This window comes from Pholis gunnellus (assembly GCF_910591455.1).
Source record: "Pholis gunnellus genome assembly, chromosome: 5".
NCBI lineage: Eukaryota > Metazoa > Chordata > Actinopteri > Perciformes > Pholidae > Pholis > Pholis gunnellus.
In genome coordinates, this window is record NC_136531.1 from 9,476,921 (window position 1) to 9,498,187 (window position 21,267).

The window sequence follows — 21,267 nt, forward strand, 5'->3', positions numbered from 1 at the left end:
GATGTACAGACATCAGGTAATGGAGTCTGGACGAGCTTCACCTAAGAGGAAACTAATATTCTCTCACAGGAGGTGGAGAGTTGCAATTATAGCCCAGCACAAATATGTATCCAAGGCCAGATAAGTTAAATTCTTGTTTCTGAACATATGAAATATCCAGCAGCCTCCTCCATTGTTTTCTGTGATCATTTGGTATTTTATTTGGAATCGATAAAGGGTGCATTGACAGCTTACGTGCATCAATAATGTCACAGCTGCAAAATAGGGAACAGTTTAGACCTCTTTCGGTAAAGTAAAAATGAACGTATTGACACTGGATTCGAGCCACAAATACAGTAAAAAAAACTGTATTTGTTTCTATAACAAACTCTTTTCACACAACCATAATTGGAGTATGACTGTTGCATTTAGATTTGTCTGCAGGTCAGTAAAACATGAATGAAAGTGGTTTGTGTGTGACAAGAATATCACAAAACACAGGTGCACCATGTACAGTGCACTTGTGATGTGCATAATGAGTCCTAACATGTCATTTATGTGTATTGTGTAATCTAGTTTTACACAGTCTGCAGAAATATGCCTCTTTAATCTATTGTAGCTCCAATTTGAGATTATTTCACTGGAATGCAATTTGAATGCTCTCCACATGCTGCTGTAACACTGCATACATGTGGAGATTTTCTAACGTGCAAGAAATCAGATATTTATTTCTCATCATGGCACAGTGAAAATGTAACTTCTGTATCACTCCAAAGACAACCCTCTACACTGAAGCGCTAGTCCTTAGTTTGTCTCATTATGAGGGAAAACAAGAAAGCCAGTTCACTTGAAATGCTCTATACTATATGTATGGGAATTTAATGAGTCTCTTTGGTCATAGACAGATCCATAAATATTCATAAATAGCATGCAGACTTTTTAGTTTACATAGTTGCTGGACAAATGGCTCACATTCACATTATGCCATGATATTACTGTTATACAAATCTGCAAACTTATAATCTAAGTACAAACAGCCATCAAACTTCTTATTTTACATTTCAAAGGATTTTCCACTCTCTTTGTGATCATTGCAGATAAGAAAAGGAAATGAATACTATTGAAATCAAACGCTCAAAATGGTCTGATCAAATGGCAACTGCATTAGAACCAAATTGTTTAACTTAAAATAAATGCATCCAGATTGTAACATGAAATAGTTCTACCATCAAACAAACGGTAAATAACAAGTTCTTCTGGGAGCTCCTTTTAACAGAAGTAAAGGATTTGTGAAGCAGGAGGCCTTTTATGAGTTCAGGTTTGCCGTGAATCAGCTTGAGGCTGTGACTTGAAGTCTTGCCAAGGTAAAAGCCAGACAGGTGGAAAGATTTCCTGCTCTCGTTGTTATTTATGAAAATATCATGGACTCTAATGACACCACAAACTATGGCCTCAGACATTACCCCAGGGTTCAATCACCACCTACATATTACAACAATAGTAAGTAAAATAGTACAAGAGCCACAAAGGAATCCAGGGCTGTTGTATTGGATTATATTGTGCATCCACCCCCTAATTTTATTGACACCATGTTTAAAAAACTTGGCACACAGCACTCCCAAATTACATCAGGGATGGAAAGCATACCCAGGGCTTGAAGTGACAATCAGTTCCTCATGTGCAACATCACCTACGGCCTTTCATCAAGTTTTCATACACAGATTTATGCTTTTTTACCTTTTCATGGTTTGCTGTCTTGGTGGATTCATTTGGAATGAGAGCATTGCTGATGAGACAATTAAAGTTCCTTGCCTTAGCTAGCCTTAGAGAGGATCAATTCTGTCGTCTAGCATCAGGTGGCAGGTCCTAACATTCATTATTGCCTGCATAGGCTCCCTAATGGGATTGGATTTGTACTTATGAGTCAACAGGGTTGTTATTGAATCTGTCGCTGAAGCAATTTTCCTCTTCCCAACAACTTTCTCCTTTTGCCTTTTTTCTGGAGTATCTGTATTGTTGCAGGCCTTCGGGATTTTTTTTCTCTTTAGTTCTGCATAATGTAGTAAGACGAATGTAAGCTCACGGAGGATGAAAGGGGTTTAGAGAAAAGGGTTTTGTTGCAGTAGATTATTCAATTATGGTCTTTCTCTGTGACTGAAATCGTAGCATTTGGAGGTATGGTTGTGGAAGTGGGGGTAACAGAAGTGAGCAAGTAGACATGGTGGGGTTGTGTGTGGTTGAGTATTTCACACTGTTTGCCCTGTGTATTTCTCTCATGTAGTGATTCCGTTGATTAGCCTTGAGCTAGTGGGTGGTAGTCCTCCAGGGAGCTCATTAGTAGTAATGACAAGGCCAAGATTTATAAAGTTAGCCAGTCAAAGACATAGTTATTGGCTAGTACCTACTACAGCTAATTTCTTAAGGCCTTCAGATTTCCACACTTTCTTATAAATCAGGTAGTGCTGTTTCACACAGGGCGACTTCTAAAGAAGCACTCTTTCCCTCGCTGAAAATATTATGAGCGCTGCAGATAATACTGTATTATGCCAGCCCTTTGTATGTGCCCCTCCCTTCCTCTCTCTCTCTCTCTCTCTCTCTCTCTCTCTCTCTCTCTCTCTCTCTCTCTGTGTCAATTATGCCTTAGGATCTGGCTCTGGGGTCTGGCCTACATAGAGGCTTGCAGAGCTGACTCTAAACTAGCTGGGAGGGTTGCAAATGACTGCCTCGCTCCACGCTACATCTGATGGCAGGAAGTCAGCAGAAACTCATTGAAAGTCACTGGAACTTTACCCGAGGAGAATGTTTGATTGGAGTGATTTGCCCTGAATCTAGGAACTGACAAAAGGCGTTTTTGTCTGAGATTAAATAGCTCCCTAGAAATGAAGGGGAGATTAATTATTCATAAAGAGAAAATGGGTTGACATTGGACTGCAGTTTCAATTTGACAGTTCATGCCGAATACCTGGAAAGCGTTGCTGCTGTACATTTTCCAGGCAGCAAATGTAGGCAAAATGAGTGTGCCATAACGCAACATTTATACTCAATAAAAACCCTCTGTTTTTCTGTTTGACAAAGAATAGCCATTTGATATTGTTAAGTTATGATCAACCACTCTATGACATTATTTTTGATTAGAAGTGAAAAGAGTTATTGTGAAGCTATACTGTTGTTGGGTAATAATAAGAGTTATAGTTATCTTTATCCTCAAGCTTTGTAAACTTTGACCAATTTTCGCTGTGATAAAATGTAAATACATTCAGATGCAACTGCTGTGAGTAAAGGTTGCGCTTGTTATTCACAGCAGGGCAGTAGCTGCACAAAGCAACTGGCCGTGGTGCATCACATACTCCACAACATTCAAAGGCTTCGAGATGAATCATTTTCTGATAATAACATATATTTGATACCAGCAATGCTTTTATATTACAAATCATCACAGAAAAGCATTATTATTTGCTTAATTCACACCTTTCAAGAAAAAATAAAGGAAACCTGTTCTCTATTTTGATTATTTGGGTCAAGGTTGAGCGCATGGAGCAGGTCAACAAGGGAAAGCTGCAGCGTAGCTTGTTTGACATCAAATACGGTCTCTTTCTACTCTGCTAGTCAACGCTGGTGGCAAGTGGACACAATGAAAACCAGCAGCACTTATCTAAACAAACATGGGATGAGCTTCTGTTCAGTACTGTCTGCCTACAATCTCATTACAAGCTAGTGTGGCCCAGTTCTTTTAAAATCAGGTTTTGTTCCACTCGTGTGTATTTCATAGATCCAGTCCACGATGGTGCGACTGTCAAATCTGAATTGATGTGTTCTTTTCTTTCACCACAGCTTCAGCACTGCCTACCAGTGTATCTACTACTCCCCAGAGCACACAGCTAAAGCTCAGGAGGTACTCAGCACCATGAGCCTCCTCCAGCCCCTCATCACAAGCTTAGCAGACCAGCTCCTCCAGGCTGCCCAGGAGCACTCTTCTCCTGGTCTGAGGGATGCACTCAAGAACCTTTCTGACAAGGTGAGGCCGCCGCCAAACCCTCCGCCCATTCTCACTTCCATCTTAACTATCCCTTTATTCCTCTTGGCCTCAAGCTGCTGCAACCAACTATTGTATTCTTGGACACATCAACAAACGTTGTCAGGTAATACCTCAGCCTGAAAGTCTTTTGAGGGAAATTTGTGATTTTAGGTAATATGAATAAAACAGGCTAGATATTACGTGTGTGTGTGTGTGTGTGCACAGGTGTTTACATGTGAGCATGATTCTGTGTGTGCATGCGAGCACATACATCTTTGTGTGTCTGGAAAAAAAAAGCAGATTTTTGTGAAAGACGACCAGATGTGGAGGAGGAAATGTGGATATTAAGCGTGTGATTCGTGATTGGAGTTTTTGAGGCTTGAAGAGAGTGATGTCACTTGAACATCAGCTTTTCGACAGACAGACAGAAACAGCTCCACTGCCTTCAACCACACACGTACACACACACACACACACACACAAACACAGCTTGATATTTTAATCAGAGAGCAGCCCCGCTTGTGCTGACCAGGCCAGGGGTTTACTAGGCCAATGTGTGCGTGTCTAATCAAGGATGAGAGGAAGTGGTGACAGAGCGAATGTACCAATTAAGCAGGCTGATTGGGCTCTATTCCACTGTGGCAAAAACAATCTCTCCCACAACAGATTGCAATCTGACAGCACCAGATGTAATTCATTAATTATACTGATAAAAACGCCTCAACTCCATAAACCTCCATGCTGCTATTCACTTTTGTTAGTTTGGCATTTTTATGATGAGTTATGGATTTTTCCTGAGGTTGTCTTTTCAGAGTGAGAAGCAAAAAGTTATTTCTAGAATTTTAAAATGTTGCAGTTCTATTTTTGAAGAAAAAAGCAGAGTAATATTACCAAGGTACCAGGTACCAAGTCTCTCTTGTAGGATAACTCCACTAAGAAGGTAAACATTTGGTAAACAGTGTCACAGTCAATTTAGACCCATGCATCCACCTGAGTAGTCCGCTGAATGAAACTCTACCAAAAAAACTATTGGACACAGGCTTAGAAGCAGAAAGCTGTTTTGGGATGAATTTGGGTTTGAATAAACTTAACGCCACAGTTAACAAAGTAATTGGCAGATTAATCGATAATAAAAATAAAAACACCCCAAAAAAAACATCCATACTCACACTCAGACATTATTTGACATCCTTCTTACATACATATGAAAAAAGGCAAGTGCATTTGAGAGTGTCACTCTGTGTGTGAAGTTTCTTCAATAAAGACAGTGAGTCAGAGATGATGATGGGAAGATGAGACACCTCCAGAGAAAATCAGGGGGATGTAAGAACTTTTTTTTTATCAAGTACTCGTTGCATCTGACGTTTTCCTTCTTGCTTCACATCACCGGCCTCATGAAATATTACACTTCTTCACTTCACGACGGGCGCGGCAAATGTGCTGTTGCTTCTCTATATATGGTGATAATTCTGTTAATGATGATAATAATAACTTCACTCTGATGATAATCGCAGTGAAAAGCACATTTGCAACACATCTCCGCTCCCTCCAGCTGTGTCCTAGGACAAGTTGAATGTCTCCATCTCAACAGTTACTTGGGAAGAGCTGTGGTTTGATCGTCTATGCACACGATTATGTGAGATCATAAGGTGTATGGAGGTCGTATACGCAATTGTGAATAAGTGTCCTGACAGCCAAGTGCTGTTGGAATCTGACCAGCTCTCTCCGTTCAGCCTCCCTTAACGTCTCTCGAGTGAAGTCACATTGAGTGAAAAAGCTCTATTTTTAACTCAGCCAAAATCCGCTCATCCTTCAGGGTAAAACCATCCAAAACCATTCAGGGTGAATAGATTTCTTCAGTTTTCGTCTTTTTTAGATCAGACGTAACTTATTTTTCCGCAGTATAGGTCCACAGAGGCACTTTCTGACTTGCACAACTGCTCAGTCAAGATCATATCGGCAGATATATTGAAGAAAGACTAGCAACAGAATTTGTCCCTGGGGATTTTGAGCGTTTCAGATCTCTAAAACAGGTAGGTGGGGAAGAGCTACACTAAGGAGTTCTTTTGAGCGGGGAGGAGCAAAGTTGCTTTGGTTTAGTCTTAGTAAGAGAATGACGCCGCAATGCTTTCCTCGTTTGCCCAAAGGAGGGCACCTCTGATATTCTATTTTGAACACAGTATCTATATGGATCCTACAGCATATCATTAAAATGCTTTCTGCACTTCGCCGTAGATCCTGATCTTAGACGATACAAGCCTTGGTACTGGCTGAATATTTAGGAACGTGATTGAATGATTGGTTGGTTCTAATGTAATGCCTGGGTTGCAAAAAAAAAAAAGTTTCAAAAAAAGTTACTCAAATACACGACTTCTTTAACCCTGTGGTTATGAAGTGCAAATAAGATCCCGATTCTTTTAAATTCAGTGTTGAGCTTTGTTCGCTCATCTCCGGAATGATAATGAATAAAACATGGTTTCGTAGATTGCAAATTAACATTGAGGTCAGATAAGCAGAGTTCAATTTGAATGCGAATTTACATTTTGAATCCCCAGTTCCTGTTAAGTGTTTTGATTACTCGATCAAGTGTAGCTTATTTTTTTCATGTAGGACATTTTTTTATCTTTAAAATGATGTTTACTTCTTTATGTATGATTGTGTGCATCGCAGAATAGTATTTTAGCACAAGTGCTTGTTCTCAGATAATTACACACACGTCTTATCCATAGATTTCAGCTCTCACATCATTGACTTACAGTAATGGAACTCATTTGGATCCAAGCAAGGCGATTCAAATGGATATGAATTGGATACAATGGTGTTTTAAGTGTAGTCATCATTTGCTCTCTCTGCTCAAACATTCATCAAATGGCTCATTCTATGTACTTAGTCTTTATATGTTTTATATCAATATATGTTATATGTTTTTTTTAATGACTGAAACAGACTGTAGCTGCATCATAAGAGGAACAAAGATACTCTTTACTCAAGTCAGCAGTTAAAGTGTCAGATTTGTGAAAAGTGGTCAAAGTAACAGAAGTAACAAGTGTTTGGAACTGCTGCTCAATAAGCTAGAGATCAACTGTAAGCGTTTGACGATAGACTCCACCGACGTGAAGCATCTTTGTTAAGCGTAGGTCCATATGATGATAGCAAATAGGTCGTGTAGACCGGGCATCGTGCCATTTTTACATTTTCTTGTTAATCTGTGTGCCATGTTAACATTAGAGTTAACATTAAGTTTATTAACAACACCACTTCAAAATTTCTAGATCTTTAATTTCAATCCATCCAACTACAAAACATGCTTCGCAACATTTAAAAAAATAAATTCTCCCTCATAATCAGGACATTGTAATCATATATAGAGCATTAGAAAGAAGACTGCCATCCTTATGAAAACATCCACATTTAATAGGCTTGTATATAGAATTGTACTAGATTTGTACTGTACTCAGTGATCAGCAACAGACTGAACCTACTGTTGAACTGAAGACAGTCAGAGTCAAGATATGATTAGAGAAAAAACTAAGTTTCTTATTCCGCAATTTTTGCTTTATTCCTTTTTCCTATGTTATACTGGATAGTTACGAAAATGACACAATCAGAGAAGTGAAAATAATTTCTTTGGTGAAATGCTGACAGGTCACGCAGCTTTCTAAAAAGGAGTCACATGTTGACATTGCTTCATTTTAAGGAGTCACCAGCAGACGAAGTTCAGAATCACTTCCTTTTTGACATCCACACAAAGCGTCTCTCGTGCCAGCCCTGGGTATCTTTTCCTCAGTTGTCTACTTCTTTGCTGACAAGCTCACTGTTCAGTCCACATCAAGGAGGGAGGATGAAATATGACACAAAAAAAAGCCCACAACAACATAACTACTTGGCCTATTAAGCTGCCCACAGAATCACCCCAGCGGTGGTGGAATTGGCTGCGAAGCCAGGGGTGCCAGCTACAATTTGCACCAAATGGGTTAGGGCCAGTGCTGGGTAGGGCGCAGGAAAAAGGGTGTTTGTATGGCAAATATATGCATACACAGAAATGACATCACCGGTTTCTTTTCATGGAGGGCTTGGCTCGTGTTTTGTTAGATTGCATTTTGCTGTGGTAATAAAATTGCCTTTTGCAGCGCTAACTCAATTACTCTCGAGAGCCCTTATCATTTTTCGCGCAGTGGCGGCAGCGAGCGCGAGGCTCCTTGGTACCGGGATCATCATCAATTTACAGTAGCTGGTGAATTTGAGATCAAAGGAGGTGTGCTCCTCGGAGAAGCAGGCTGGAGGAGGAGTAATTGAATTGTTTGTTGTTTGTTGCTGTTTTTGTTGCTCACCGGCTGTGCTGCAGTAATGGAGAGGAGCTAGTTTATGGTGAAAGAGTGTTCATTTTCCTTGTTTCTCTTCCCCCTTCTCTGTAGATATTTACACACCTCCAACATTACTTCCACCTGTATTTTCTTACCCCCGCAAATGTGACAATCTCTTCCTACTTACTCTGTCTCTTTTGCTTTTTCCAGAGCTTACATTTTAATTTGTTGTGCTTCCTCACAACTTTCAGTATCTGTCTTTTTTCCAATCTGTCTTTCTCGCTCTCTTTGCAACAGACGGAACAATTTGTTCACACACTTAAGGATGAATTGGTCAAGAGTGCACTACTGGCACTGCATGCAGCGCGGCCCGGATATGTTTCCAAGAACCAGAACCTCCCGGTGCAGGGAGGCCAACATCAAGGCCACATCCTCCAGGGCAGTGACCAGAATCCCAGCCCAGTCCAGGGACTTCCAGGTCACAGTCCGGCCACGTCGATCACCGACAGCACAGCCGTGTGTAATAATGTGGAAGGATTACAGAGCGCGACTAGAGGCGAAGGTGGGCCGCTGAAGCACCAAGACTCCATACCGCACCATAAAGAGTACGACGAGGAGGAATGGGTGAGCGTGACTACTTTTCTAAGTCATTAAGAAGAGTAGAGTTTTATTTATTTTTTAAGAATAATTCTACAAACTATCATATTTACTGCTGGCCTTGTGGTCGATTACACATGGGGAGATAAACCATTAAGCATTTTTATGGCATAAAACGGGGATTGTATACCAAACATAACACTTTTTTTAATGAGAGTTTCCTCAAAAGGAGTTTCAACATGACAAAGTCACTGCAGAATAAGTCACGCTGCTTCTTTTCATTGAAGTGTGTGTGACTGTTGGTTTGAGGACGGCATCGGCGTCACTGACAGCAGGAATTTGACATGATTTCTACACACCAAAGCCTAATTATCGTGCAAAATTTTCCTTACCGTTTTATCAAGTTCAAACCATATTTTTGAAGCACGAAAGACCAAAATAAACAAGACCATTTACAAAACACACACACTTAGATTATCATATTTGTACACACACACACACACACACACACACACACACACAAGTGAAAGCATCTATTAGGAAAAGCCAGAGAAATCTGGAAACAATTGAAACGCTTTGAGAGTAATCTCATAATATCCAGACAGCTATTTCCTTTTTGGACATGAAGCCAGTTTACACTGTAAAGCTGCTTCAACAGTTTTTGTTTCCGATTTTGTTGCAAGTTTTCGTTTTCCTCAATTGCACAATCTCAAACAGAGTGAGAACGATCTAATCAGTGTGGCTGATCTGACTGCTGATTGTATATTTGGCTCTTTTAGGACAGGGTGTGGGCCAACGTGGCCAAATGTCTCAACTGTGTAATCGCCATGGTAGATAAACTCCAGGAAGAAGACAACAGCAAGCAAAACCCAGTCCCTGAGCAGCAGCTAGCTGATGTCATCATCTCACACAACCCCGGTAAATATCTGTTTTTGTGAAGCGCAATCATCAATCAGTGAAACATCTATTAAATGTTGGTATGTTAATGCTGTAAATGGATTTAATTTTGGCACATAACTGACTCACTGGAAACCCTGTTCTATCATTAGTCTCGTCATCTGATGTTGGCTGGTCAGTATTCAAAAATATGATGCTGCTTTCACATTATGAGCGGCACAGCAACATTCTACGAGTCATTTTCAATGGAGGTCGATGACATGAACCTACAAACTGAAGTGTCGGGCGTGACCCACAACAAATCAAACAAAGCTATTAGTGCCAAACAATCATATGTTTCTGTTTCACCTTGTTACATTTCACCTGCCTTAAGCCAGTTCAATGTGCTATTTAACATGAAGGTTGTATTTTACTGTAAAGGACATCCATCTATCCGTCCCTCCACTTTCTAAACTAAATTGATATAATTGATATATTATTTTTATGAAATCAGCCTTTGAATTTATGTGTTCTTTATTTCTATACAAACATCTGTTTCAGTTTTCTTTTGTTGTTGTTGTCAATTTAGGTACATTTCTTTAGCTGCAGAATCACAACCCAAAACCAACTTAATGCTTATAATGAATCAAATATACTTAATTTAAACCCATACCTTATGGATAAAGACCTATTTTAGATAACCCTTACTCCCTCTTCCTCCCACAGTCCAGCAGTGCAGCTTAGGTTAATTGATGACTCTAAATTGCCCGTAGGTGTGAATGTGAGCGTGAATGGTCGTCTGTCGCTACTTGTCATCCCTGCGATAGTCTGGCAACCTGTCCTGTCCTGAATGTACCCTGCTTTCGCCCAGTGTCAGCTGGGATCGGCTCCAGCCCCCCCTGCCACCCTGAACAGGATTGGCAGTTAAAAGATAATGGTTGGATGGATATACAGTAGTTTGTAGTTTATTACTTTTAGAGATAGTTTTTATGCCTCCATGCAGGCGACAGTTGTGGCTGGAGCATTATGATTTTGGGTTGTCCGTTCAGTCTATTCTCGTGAACGTGGTATCACAGCAACGTCTGAATGGAATTTCTTTAAATTTGGCACAAATGTCCACCTTGACTCAAGGATGATTAGATTGACTGATTAGACTTTGGTTGTGTAAGGTCACTGTTACCATGAGGTAGTAACTCTAGATCTCTCTTCAGGTAAACCAATACTGTGAGCCATCATAGGTAACTTTATGTGTAGTACAATGCAGAGTTGTCTTTAGCCTATCCGTCGTTATCATCGGCAACATATGTTATGAGTATTACCTAATACTAAGCTATTAGCTTATTTTAGCTTAAGAAAATAAATCAAACACAATTTTACTGAGGGGAAATGTTGTCAATGTTTTGGAGTCTACAGCCTGAGGGAGACAAGACTCAACTTAACTCATCTTACAGGCTCCCTGATGTTTAAGCATTTGCAAAATACAAACTTAAATCGTTGCCAGAGAAGTGGATGAAAGCAGTATTTGATATGCAGAGCCATTCACTGTTGACCGCAAGCTGCCCAGTCTTCCCTTACGTCCAATGAAATCCTGCCTCAAGCTTGTGTCCAGACAAGTGCCCAGTCTGTTACAACTGCCAACTGGCACACAGAGCTGCTGCATTAGTCTGACCAGGCGACAAGGGGAGACTGTGTGTGTGTGTGTATATGTGTGTGTGTGCGTGTGTGTGTGTGCGAGCGTGCGCATTTGTATCATCCTGTGCCTCTGTGCCCATGTGTTTCTGCCTGCATCTATCTGTCCAAATGAGCTGGCAGATAGGAAAAAGGCCATCCACCTGGTGTTCAGTCTGAAAGAGATGCTCAACCCCCCCGAGCACCTTTATTAAGACGCTGAACAGGCTCAGAGCAAGTGGTCATCTGCCTGTCTAAATACAAACATGGACAGAATAATGAGAGAGGCTTTATCTCCTAGCGGAGACCGGTGAAGCCCGGGCTTCTGATGACAAGACGTTGTGGGGGTTTTGATGTTTGGACAGGTGGGCTGGCGAAGAGATGACAGCTGGAGTTCTGTTTCTCCTTCTTTGTGCAGAGGCGGTATTTGCAGAACGAGATAAGACATGATTTTTCTGGCATGGGCAAGGCTGATGTGCCATACATTATTGGTGGAATCCAACTGTGCCTTTGTCTGCCTGTGTGTGTGTGTGTGTGTGTGTGTGTGTGTGTGTGTGTGTGTGTGTGTGTGTGTGTGTGTGTGTGTGTGTGTGTGTGTGTGTGTGTGTGTGTGTGTGTGTGTGTGCGCGCGCTGTCCACACTAATCCAGCCCCCCCCCCCCCCAAGAACTTTTAAATATGTTGAAGTTGAACCAAATGCACGGTGGGAAACTAGTATTGCTTATTGCTTAACCAACACTGCCCCCTGTTGGCTTGAGAGCAGATCATCAGAAACTTGTTTTGGATGAAGGAAACGCATATATATCACCGTGAAATCACACCATAGCTGTGTCGCACTTCCCACATACTGTTTCTAAGCAGGTTTTGAGTTTGTAGTGTGATAAAATGAAGTATACTCAGAGACGTTTGTATGCATACTAAATCCATTTCATTTTTGAGTGTGTTGTTGATTTACAGTATTTTTTCACAATGGAAAACACAAAGAAAAAATAGAGGAGCTAATCAGAGCTGCAAGAGTTATTAAACCGTAGATACATGTCAAATCAGTATATTATGACAATTTGCTATAGTGTATAGTGTATATAGTGCATAGTGTATACTCAGTATTGCTATCCAGGGGTACTTGTACTTGAGGGGGTACTTCTGCAGTTTACTCAACCAAACCCAATTAACTACTTTTGATTTGAAGATAAATCCATATACTTTTTACAGTAAAAAGGATTACAAATTTGTCTGATGCTGATTTTTTATAATTTATAAAAAAAACAGTAAGCTGCCCAGCTACATGTTGCAATTGAGTGTGTGAAACTAGTTAGCAAGCGATGAGTGAAGCCGTAAGAGCGAACAAAAAATGGTTTGCTAAAAGTAACGAATAAACAGTTTCTCAAGCCTCGCTACAACCAACAACAGTTTGCACATCATTACTGTCAAATGGAGCACAACCTTTGACCTTCACTTTAGCCTAATCTTTCTCTACATTATGTTCCTCGTATGTTTTGAACGTTATGTGTATTTTGATGCATAGTACACAGGGGTGAGATTCATTCAGATGAAGCAGTAGAAAGTGAAGCCGCTGGCTTTTAGACATTGTGTTGACAATAGAAAAAACACTTTGCGCAAATGCGCAGTAAAAACTGAATACTGTTTAAAATGTAAACAAACTATTTAACTTGACGCTCAACAACCAGGAGATTCGTTTGAATCGGCATCAGAAATGTACAATTAATGTGATTGAAGCATTAACGTATTTATAGCAGTCTGCAATGATCTATAATGACTGGGTGATTCTTCCAGTATTTGTTATCAGCTGGTTAATACCTTATGAAACTCTTCTTCTTTGGTTCATTAAATCCCTGCAGCCTTCTGAAGGTAGCAGGACAGATATGTTGCTAAATCATTAACTACTTCTTGTGAATCGAAACCATTTTAACTCGGCTTTGTCTCAGACAAAGAGGACTTTTTAAATTTATTTCAAGGCCAGTCAGGACCACAACTGCAGGGATATCACTAAATGACCTGAACATTCTCCGATTCATTTTTTTTTTTTTACATCATTACTGTGATTGGATATAGATCTCCCTGCTTCAAATGCACCCAATAGCTGACCTCATTTCTAATTTAAAATTGTTGTGACTGTTAACGGCTGTCACCGGTCCCTTCACAGGCACACCAAGAAAGTGAATGCGTGACAGTAGAGGAAGCTGTGCTTGTCTGGGAGGAGATGTAAAAATACGTGCACAAACACACACATATATACGTATATATATATATATATATATATATACATATATGGCAATAAAAGAGGTGAATGAAGAGGAATCTTAATTTGTTTTCTGTGGGTGTTTTTATGGGAATGGGGACCTTTCAGATCAATTTGTGTGTGTGTCATGCAGTGTGGGACTCGCACTGGTCTGGTCTTCGTCTTGACTTGGTGTCAAACCTTGGTCTTGGTCATGACCTGGTCTCGATTAGATTGTATGCAAACAACCTCAGGCTGTTAAAAAACACACACACGCATCAGACTGGTTGGCTATAACAACATTTTTTTTGCGTGTTTATGTGGGAGACATGACAAAGTGATCTATGTTTTATTCTTGAAATGTATGTATGTCATATCAATTACAATACGACGTAATCATTTAGGACGTAATGTAGTGCAGAATTAGGACTGAAATAGCGTTGAATAATGCGATCATATAAATGGCTTCAAGAAACAATTTTTCTTTTTCTAAATGATTTCTTTCTTTCGTCAGCGTACTAATTAACTGTTAAAAACCTCACACCATCTGCCTTTGGCTGCAGATTTGCGGTGCTGTGTGTTCACATTGTGCCACTATCCGGTACAACAATATAATTTCCTGGAGGAGCATAGAGTTGTTGTTGATATCATACTTCACTGATTGGCACAGCTGTTTCAGAGCTATGACATCAGTGATGTTTATTTATATTTATAATTATCACCACACCTCCCTATAATTCTACTTCAACCCGCCCTCTACACTTTACACTGCTGCACATACGTGTACCAAATTAGCAGGTGTGCTTGGAGACACCGATACAGCCAGTGACCTGCGCTTTTTGTTGTGCTTGTTGGGACAAAAGTGTTTCCCTCAAGGACACAACGGCACTTAGCAATAAAAGACATTCACTGATTCAAAGATACAATAGTGATATCATGCATTAGCCAATCATTTGCCTTTGTTCGCTGTGCCTAACAATACACGAAATAATTTCATGACTGTACTGTGTATACCAGTTTTATTTAATTTTCATATAAAGTTTTATGTGCAATGTTTTCGTATGTGGGTTCCTATAGTTAACAGCTGACCTGTGCTGTTCTTTAAACAGCTTGAAGTTTTTTGTTTTTGTTTTGCGTTTGTCTTTCCGGTAATTCCTCCCCTCTTTCAAGCAAACATAAACCGGTTTCACTTTACAGGTATGCTGTGTATTGTTTCTGGCTAAGAACACAAGCGTTAAGACATATTTTAATACAACCACGTCACTAGTGTCATATCTCTGTCTACACCTCCGCCCCTTTTTATCAAATTTTTCTCTGCAGGTGACTGGAGGGAGCAGCTGTGTCCTCTGGTGACCAGGTTAAAGGAGTGTGTGATGGAGGTGGTGGAGAAGGCAAAGAGAGCCATGACATTTGTGCTCCTGCAGGAGGCAGCCTGCAGCATTCCACAGGGCTTCCTCCTCCAACAGAGGCGAGATGTGGTCTTCAGTCAGGCAGTAGGTAGCGCCACACTGAGATAATAAACGACTCTTTAGAAGTTCTCGGGGATTTACCTGTGGGAGTTCAGCTCTGCAAAACATCCAGAGTAAAACAAAACTTACTCTTTCATTCTGTAAATTCAAATGTCAAAGAAATACTTTGATATACATTTTTTAGTCGAGCTAGTTGCACAGTGAAGCGGGTTATTGTTTAATCATCTGTTGTTTGTGGTCCAAAGTGTAAACTCGTGCCTAGCTTGTCCAAAAAAAATAATAAAACTGAAAATGTTCATATACACTCAAACTCTAGCTGTCAAGTCAAAATACCTCTTGAAGTGTTATTTTTTTAAAGCTTTAAACTATAATTTTCCTGTAGACGTTTACTCCAACAGTCTTCATTAATTTGACAGATTGCGTATCAAGGTTTTAAATTGCACTGCGTACTTCAACAACCTTTGTTTGTTTGTCCTCTTCACCTTTGTATTGCAGCTGTATTTCAGACCCTGCACATTGTTAGATTCCCATTTTACATGTATGCAGTTTGTGGCGAGGGCAACTTACAGGATATATGGCTTAAAAGTGTGTGTGTGTGTGTGTGTGTGTGTGTGTGTGTGTGTGTGTGTGTGTGTGTGTGTGTGTGTGTGTGTGTGTGTGTGTGTGTGTGTGTGTGTGTGTGTGTGTGTTTAACAGCTGGCAGCCCTAGCCTGTGGTTTTGTTATGAGGCTGTATGCAGGAATGCAGGACCAAGGCTTCCTGAGGCAGCTCCACCTGGTTGGCCTGGTGGCCCAGTTTGAGAGTCTGCTCAGCACCTACAGTGAGTACATTTTCAAATATCAAATCAGAACTGGCAACCTCAAAACCTCCACTGAACACAGTTGTTAACTTTAATTTGCTTTCTAGAAAGGAAAAACCTAAAAGAGTGGTCTGTTTTGGTTTGGTTTTGTTTGGTTTGGTTTGGTTTGGGCAAGCCTGAGTAATGTGATGAGTAATGTGATGAGTAAATGTGACGCTGTAACAAATTATGTAGCAAGATGATGAGTCACTGCAGTTTTTTTATTACTTGCACCTTCATATTGTTATGTTTAATACAACATGTTCCAGGTGAAGGTTGATCAGAGTGTCATGAATGGATTCTTATCAGATCAAAACCGAGATTAGAGACTGATTTGAAGAGAGTTCCCTGTAAGTTATGAGTAGATCTATTGTAGTTACCTGCAGGTCCGTGATCAAAGTTCTCATTCATGTTAGTTTGCAGCTCTCAAGGAAGTGCAATGGACTGGTCTGCAGAATTAATAGCTGGAAGACAGCTAATGCTTTAACCTCTTATTATGATGAAAACAACGCCTCTGCAGTATAAAATGTGGGCGGTTTCTGAATTATATTCATCATCCAGTTTTAACCCTCTAACATTTAAAAATCTGAGCCGAACACACCTTATTTTGAAGAACTAAAAAGACATTTGACAAGCAAGGATTAATTCACGACTAATATTGTTTTGTTGAACTGATTAAGGTGAGGAGATCGGGATGCTGGAGGACATGGAGGTTGGAATCTCAGACCTGCAGAGAGTCCTGTTCCAGATTACAGAGGCCAAGACAGACAACCTCAGTGACCTCCAGCCTTTAGTGTGTGGCCGACGGTGAGACATCGTCATCATCTCCTTCTCTGGTTGCTTTTCTGTGCCTGAATCTAACATGTTCAATTAGCCTCTTGAGTACTACAACCTGTTCTAGTACTAGCATAGTACCCCCCCCCCCCCCCCCCCCCGTGGAGTCCAGACACTAGTGGTGATGGTGGCTGATGAGGTTGATAGAATGATGAGTTGATGACGCTGATGAATCTGCGGAGATGGGGAGGTGGAGGGTTGCGCAACAGCAGCATGAACGTACTGAAGGTAGAGAGGCAATCATATTTCAGAGAGACAGCTGCAAGATGATAGGCTAACGATGTAATTGTGTCGTTGTGCTATTGGATAGAGACACCAGCTGATCTAGACAGCTGATATCATGGTTGACAGCCCCAAACAATAACAGCAAGTAAATAATGAGTGTGCCTGCATGAGGAGTGATTGGCAGATGTATGGGAGATACACTACGGGCTTAAGCATGCAAGAATATAGTCTTCCTGTCTGAACTTACGCTAGAGCTTTATTTGTAAGTCTCTTGACAAGCATTTAAATCAAGCAATTCATTAAATTAACATATTTTAGTTTTGAGAGTTATTTTACAGGTCCAACCTTTGACAAGAATCTGATGTCTGGACTTTCACATAATAAGAAGTCGAGTGTTTTCACAACACCAGGTTATTTTATATATATATATATATATATATATATATATATATATATATATGTGTGTGTGTGTGTGTGTCTGTCATATTCGGTGTACTGAGATAAAAGATCAAATTAGTATTGAACAGTTCCTATCAGTAGTTACTGTAAAAGCACTGAAAGCAGTATTGACTAATCTTTCAGGATCAAAAGTGGTTGTCTGCTCAGATTTTGTGCCATTTTATTCCCATGTGCAGCCTGTGAATCAAACTCCAGACCACTGGGCATAAACCTACTTGATTTGTTATTCACTCCCTGACCATAATTATCGTATGTTTAGGATGTTTATCTGCCTCTTCAGGGGCAACTTCCTGCAGTGGGTGTGTTTGTTTGTGCACAAAAATGATAGCAACTTACAAAAGTGCATTACGGTATGAGCTGTTTGGGCCAAACAAAGCCCAAGTGACCTGTGAAGTGGAAAAAATGGAGTGGTAAAAAAACACCAAGCAGCACAGCTCTTCTATACAGCCGGCAATAAGGATGTAGCTCAGACTTTTGAACTTTGGAAACCCTTGGAAATTGTGCATGCTGGCTCACTGTAATGGCTGTATAATGTCAAGCCAGTTGATTTGAGATAGTAACTGTGCGCATTATGCCAAGTGGGATAAGAAGATCCTCTTGCCCCACCCCACTCCATGTCAATCTGTAAGGCAATCTGTCTCACACAATCGCACTCTTTCTCTCATGCATACACGCAATCTGTCTCTCTTTGTATAGCTTGCACAGGCCTGTCTTAAGCGTCAAATTGCACAACTTCCCAAACTCATCAGGTTATACAGAATTGCAAAATGTGTTTAATTTCCTTTTTTTCTTCTTTCCCTGCATTCAGAGACCACTTCACTGTCGAAGTGCCATTACCAAGACTGGTTTTCCAGACCTTGCCAGAGGAGATCAAGGAGGGCAAGCCTCTACGAGTATTCCCGGTGCTGTTTAACGTGGGCATCAACGAACAGCAAACAATAGCAGAGAGGTACTGCAGTCGTTGTTCACCACAATCTGTTGAACTGAATTACAAGCGCTCGTTGTGCGAACATGTTAAAAAAAGGCCAGTGTGGTCATAAACTAATGTGCATCTATTCCAGAAATTAAATTCAATAATCTTTCTGTGCTTGAGACATTCAAATCTTTAATGGCATACTCACTTAAGTAATTGTTTAAAATGTAACTATGTTGCATTTACTTATGTTAACTGGTTGAAAATGTTTAGGTATTCTGTTTTTGAAAAAGCAACTTTTTTTCATGTTTTATAACCTTTTTCTTTTCAACTGAACACAGCATTCACCGCTTGGCACATTTTCTTGAGCATCTTGGTGATGCTGCACCATAACCGTCCTTATTCTCTTCATCCTCTTAGGTTCGGAGATATCTCTCTACAAGAAAGAATAAACCAGAGGAACTTCGAGATGTTAGAGGCCTATTACAAATCATTAAGTGAAAAGGTGCCACTAGAATGTAAGTGCACAAATGTTTCATTTATTTTACTCTGACATCTTTGAAAAATACTAGAACTTGTGTTCCACTGCTGCAGCAAAGTGACTCTCATGTGCCGTTACAAAGACGTGAGGAAAGCAGTATTGGCAGTATTAATTGTTTGAAACTGTTTTAGTATGCATTGAGTATATTAAGGAGTTTACCACACCAGGACAATTTATACAGTGGCACTTTATCAGCTAGAAAGCAAGTCTAGGAATGTAATTTTCTTCAACAAAATGCGTTGAGTGATTTGTTTCCCTTTGTCTACTAACACTCATCAATCCATCAGAACCTGCATTCAGCTCTGAGTGGCAGCCTTTTCCTCAAACATGTATTTTCACCAGAGCAAAGCAAGAAACAGAGCTGCTCACTTAGAATATGTTTTGTGCTTTGTATGAACAGGTCTACCATGTTTTCAGACACAGACTGACATAAAAGAATTACTTGAAACCCTGGGCCAGAATGTAGTTACAAAGAAGAGAAAGAATGTGGAGATACTATGGATTGCTGGAACGGTGAGCAGTGTTTTTATTGTGACTTTACATCATTGTCAAGGAAGACTCTTTTCTCTGAACGGCATAAATAAACGTCCTATCTTGGTAAATGTGATCTGTAAACACTGGGTAGCGTAGTATTACATTTTTGACATATTGATATTTCATGTGCTTTAATGGGAGCCAAACAAAAAGTAACTGCCCGAGTATGATGGATTGGCTTTGGAAGAAGATACTGTATAGACACTGACCTTTTACCTGGTGTTCATCATCTGTTAATGAATTGTTTAACATGTTCTTACAGTGCTTGTGATTCACAGAAGTCTGTTAAACAAGACTAAGAATCTACAGCCATGCTAGCGGCTCTGTGCTGATGTTCAGGTGGAAATGTGTTTACCATGTTCATCTTCTTAATTGAATGTGTTATCATGCTAATATTTTCGAATAGGCGCAAAACACAAAGTTCTGCTGAGGCTGATAAACCCAAAGTATAACAGTTAGAAGATCACCCAAGTTATTAAAGTCTATCTTCTGTGGATCACGAATGTCTCTACAAAGTTTTCTGGCAATCCAAGACAATGAGATTAGCTATCTTCTCAAGGTTCTAATATGTACAGAAAGAAAAACAATATTGTAAAGTAACAAAAAAACAACAGGTGTTTCAGCACATAAGACCACAATCGTTTGAGGTAATGACATTTAAAGTCAGGGTAAAATGCACATGTAAAACAAGGCAAAGATTTTCAATTTGAGTCACTATTACTGACAAAGAAGGAACAATTTGCTTTTAGTGATGCATGTAAGCATTACGTGTGTTTTTCTTTCCACTTCCCTCCAGATCTGCCGAAGGTTAAATGGCATCAGGTTTACCAGCTGTAAAAGTGCCAAAGACCGGACATCCATGTCTGTCACTTTAGAGCAGTGCGCCCTCCTACGTGACGAACACCAGCTCAGCAAGGATTTCTTCATCCGTGCTCTGGACTGTATGCGGAGGTAAGGCAGCAATAGAAGATACTATAAACTATTATGGGTGCAAGTTATTATTCCAACCAATCCCAAACGTGCTGCATTTAAAAAGTCAACCCTCCAAATGACATGAAGAAATAGTTCTCTATTTTTGACTCAGTAATATGTAGCCGTGCAGATAGTTTGGGTTTTATTTGGTCAGATAAAATCTCAGAGATGTGTCTCCAAGATTTCCGCCACCACCCCAATGCTCAAAACTAAGAAAAACATGTAACAACTTCAGTAGCATCTCTCCAGAGAAACTGTTTTGGTTCTATCTATGGATTAACACGGTTGTTGTTTCTGGAAAGACACAATCTTAGGTTTTCAAATTGGTGGCTTTTAAGTGCTTCGAAGAGCACAAATTAAATACCATTCACTTTAACTGCACTGGGTTGTCAGCAGAGTTTTCAGCGTAGTAGATATCTCAGAATCTCAGCTCGCAAAACTGAAACTAACAGCATGGCTAGATACTACAAGAGGCGAGTGATAGAACTGTGCGTGATCTGACCTTTTAGCCAGTAAGATTGAGCAGTTGCATTCTTTAATCCTTGAAAATACATGTGATTACAAACGTCTGGTTAAAGAAATAATCTGCACCCACAACAAATGTTACTTGAGTCAAAGCTGACGCCATTATCGCACACATGAAAGACATTTTGTCTCCACCGTCTCCTCCCATCTTATCACCGTCGGATGTGCCAGTGTAAACATCATGTGTTCCCTCCACCATCACCGCCTTCCCTCACACATTCAAAGGCAACCATGCATGTTCCTATCAGTGCTGCAGGGACACTGCTGCCTTTAATGTTTG

At 40.2% G+C, this 21,267-nt stretch overlaps 1 protein-coding gene across 1 annotated transcript in view; it reads left to right on the forward strand.

Moving 5' to 3' along the window:
• inpp4b (inositol polyphosphate-4-phosphatase type II B) overlaps positions 1 to 21,267 on the forward strand; it is a gene marked incomplete at its 5' end in the record, with an annotated part of 103,974 nt that overhangs the window by 75,106 nt on the left and 7,601 nt on the right. The window contains 10 exons of the mRNA XM_079159972.1: positions 3,811 to 3,994; positions 8,596 to 8,922; positions 9,675 to 9,813; positions 14,998 to 15,170; positions 15,843 to 15,966; positions 16,665 to 16,791; positions 18,311 to 18,451; positions 18,836 to 18,933; positions 19,357 to 19,469; positions 20,287 to 20,441. Of these exons, the coding sequence (XP_079016098.1) occupies positions 3,811 to 3,994; positions 8,596 to 8,922; positions 9,675 to 9,813; positions 14,998 to 15,170; positions 15,843 to 15,966; positions 16,665 to 16,791; positions 18,311 to 18,451; positions 18,836 to 18,933; positions 19,357 to 19,469; positions 20,287 to 20,441 (1,581 nt within the window). The remainder of the gene's footprint in view (positions 1 to 3,810; positions 3,995 to 8,595; positions 8,923 to 9,674; positions 9,814 to 14,997; positions 15,171 to 15,842; positions 15,967 to 16,664; positions 16,792 to 18,310; positions 18,452 to 18,835; positions 18,934 to 19,356; positions 19,470 to 20,286; positions 20,442 to 21,267) is intronic.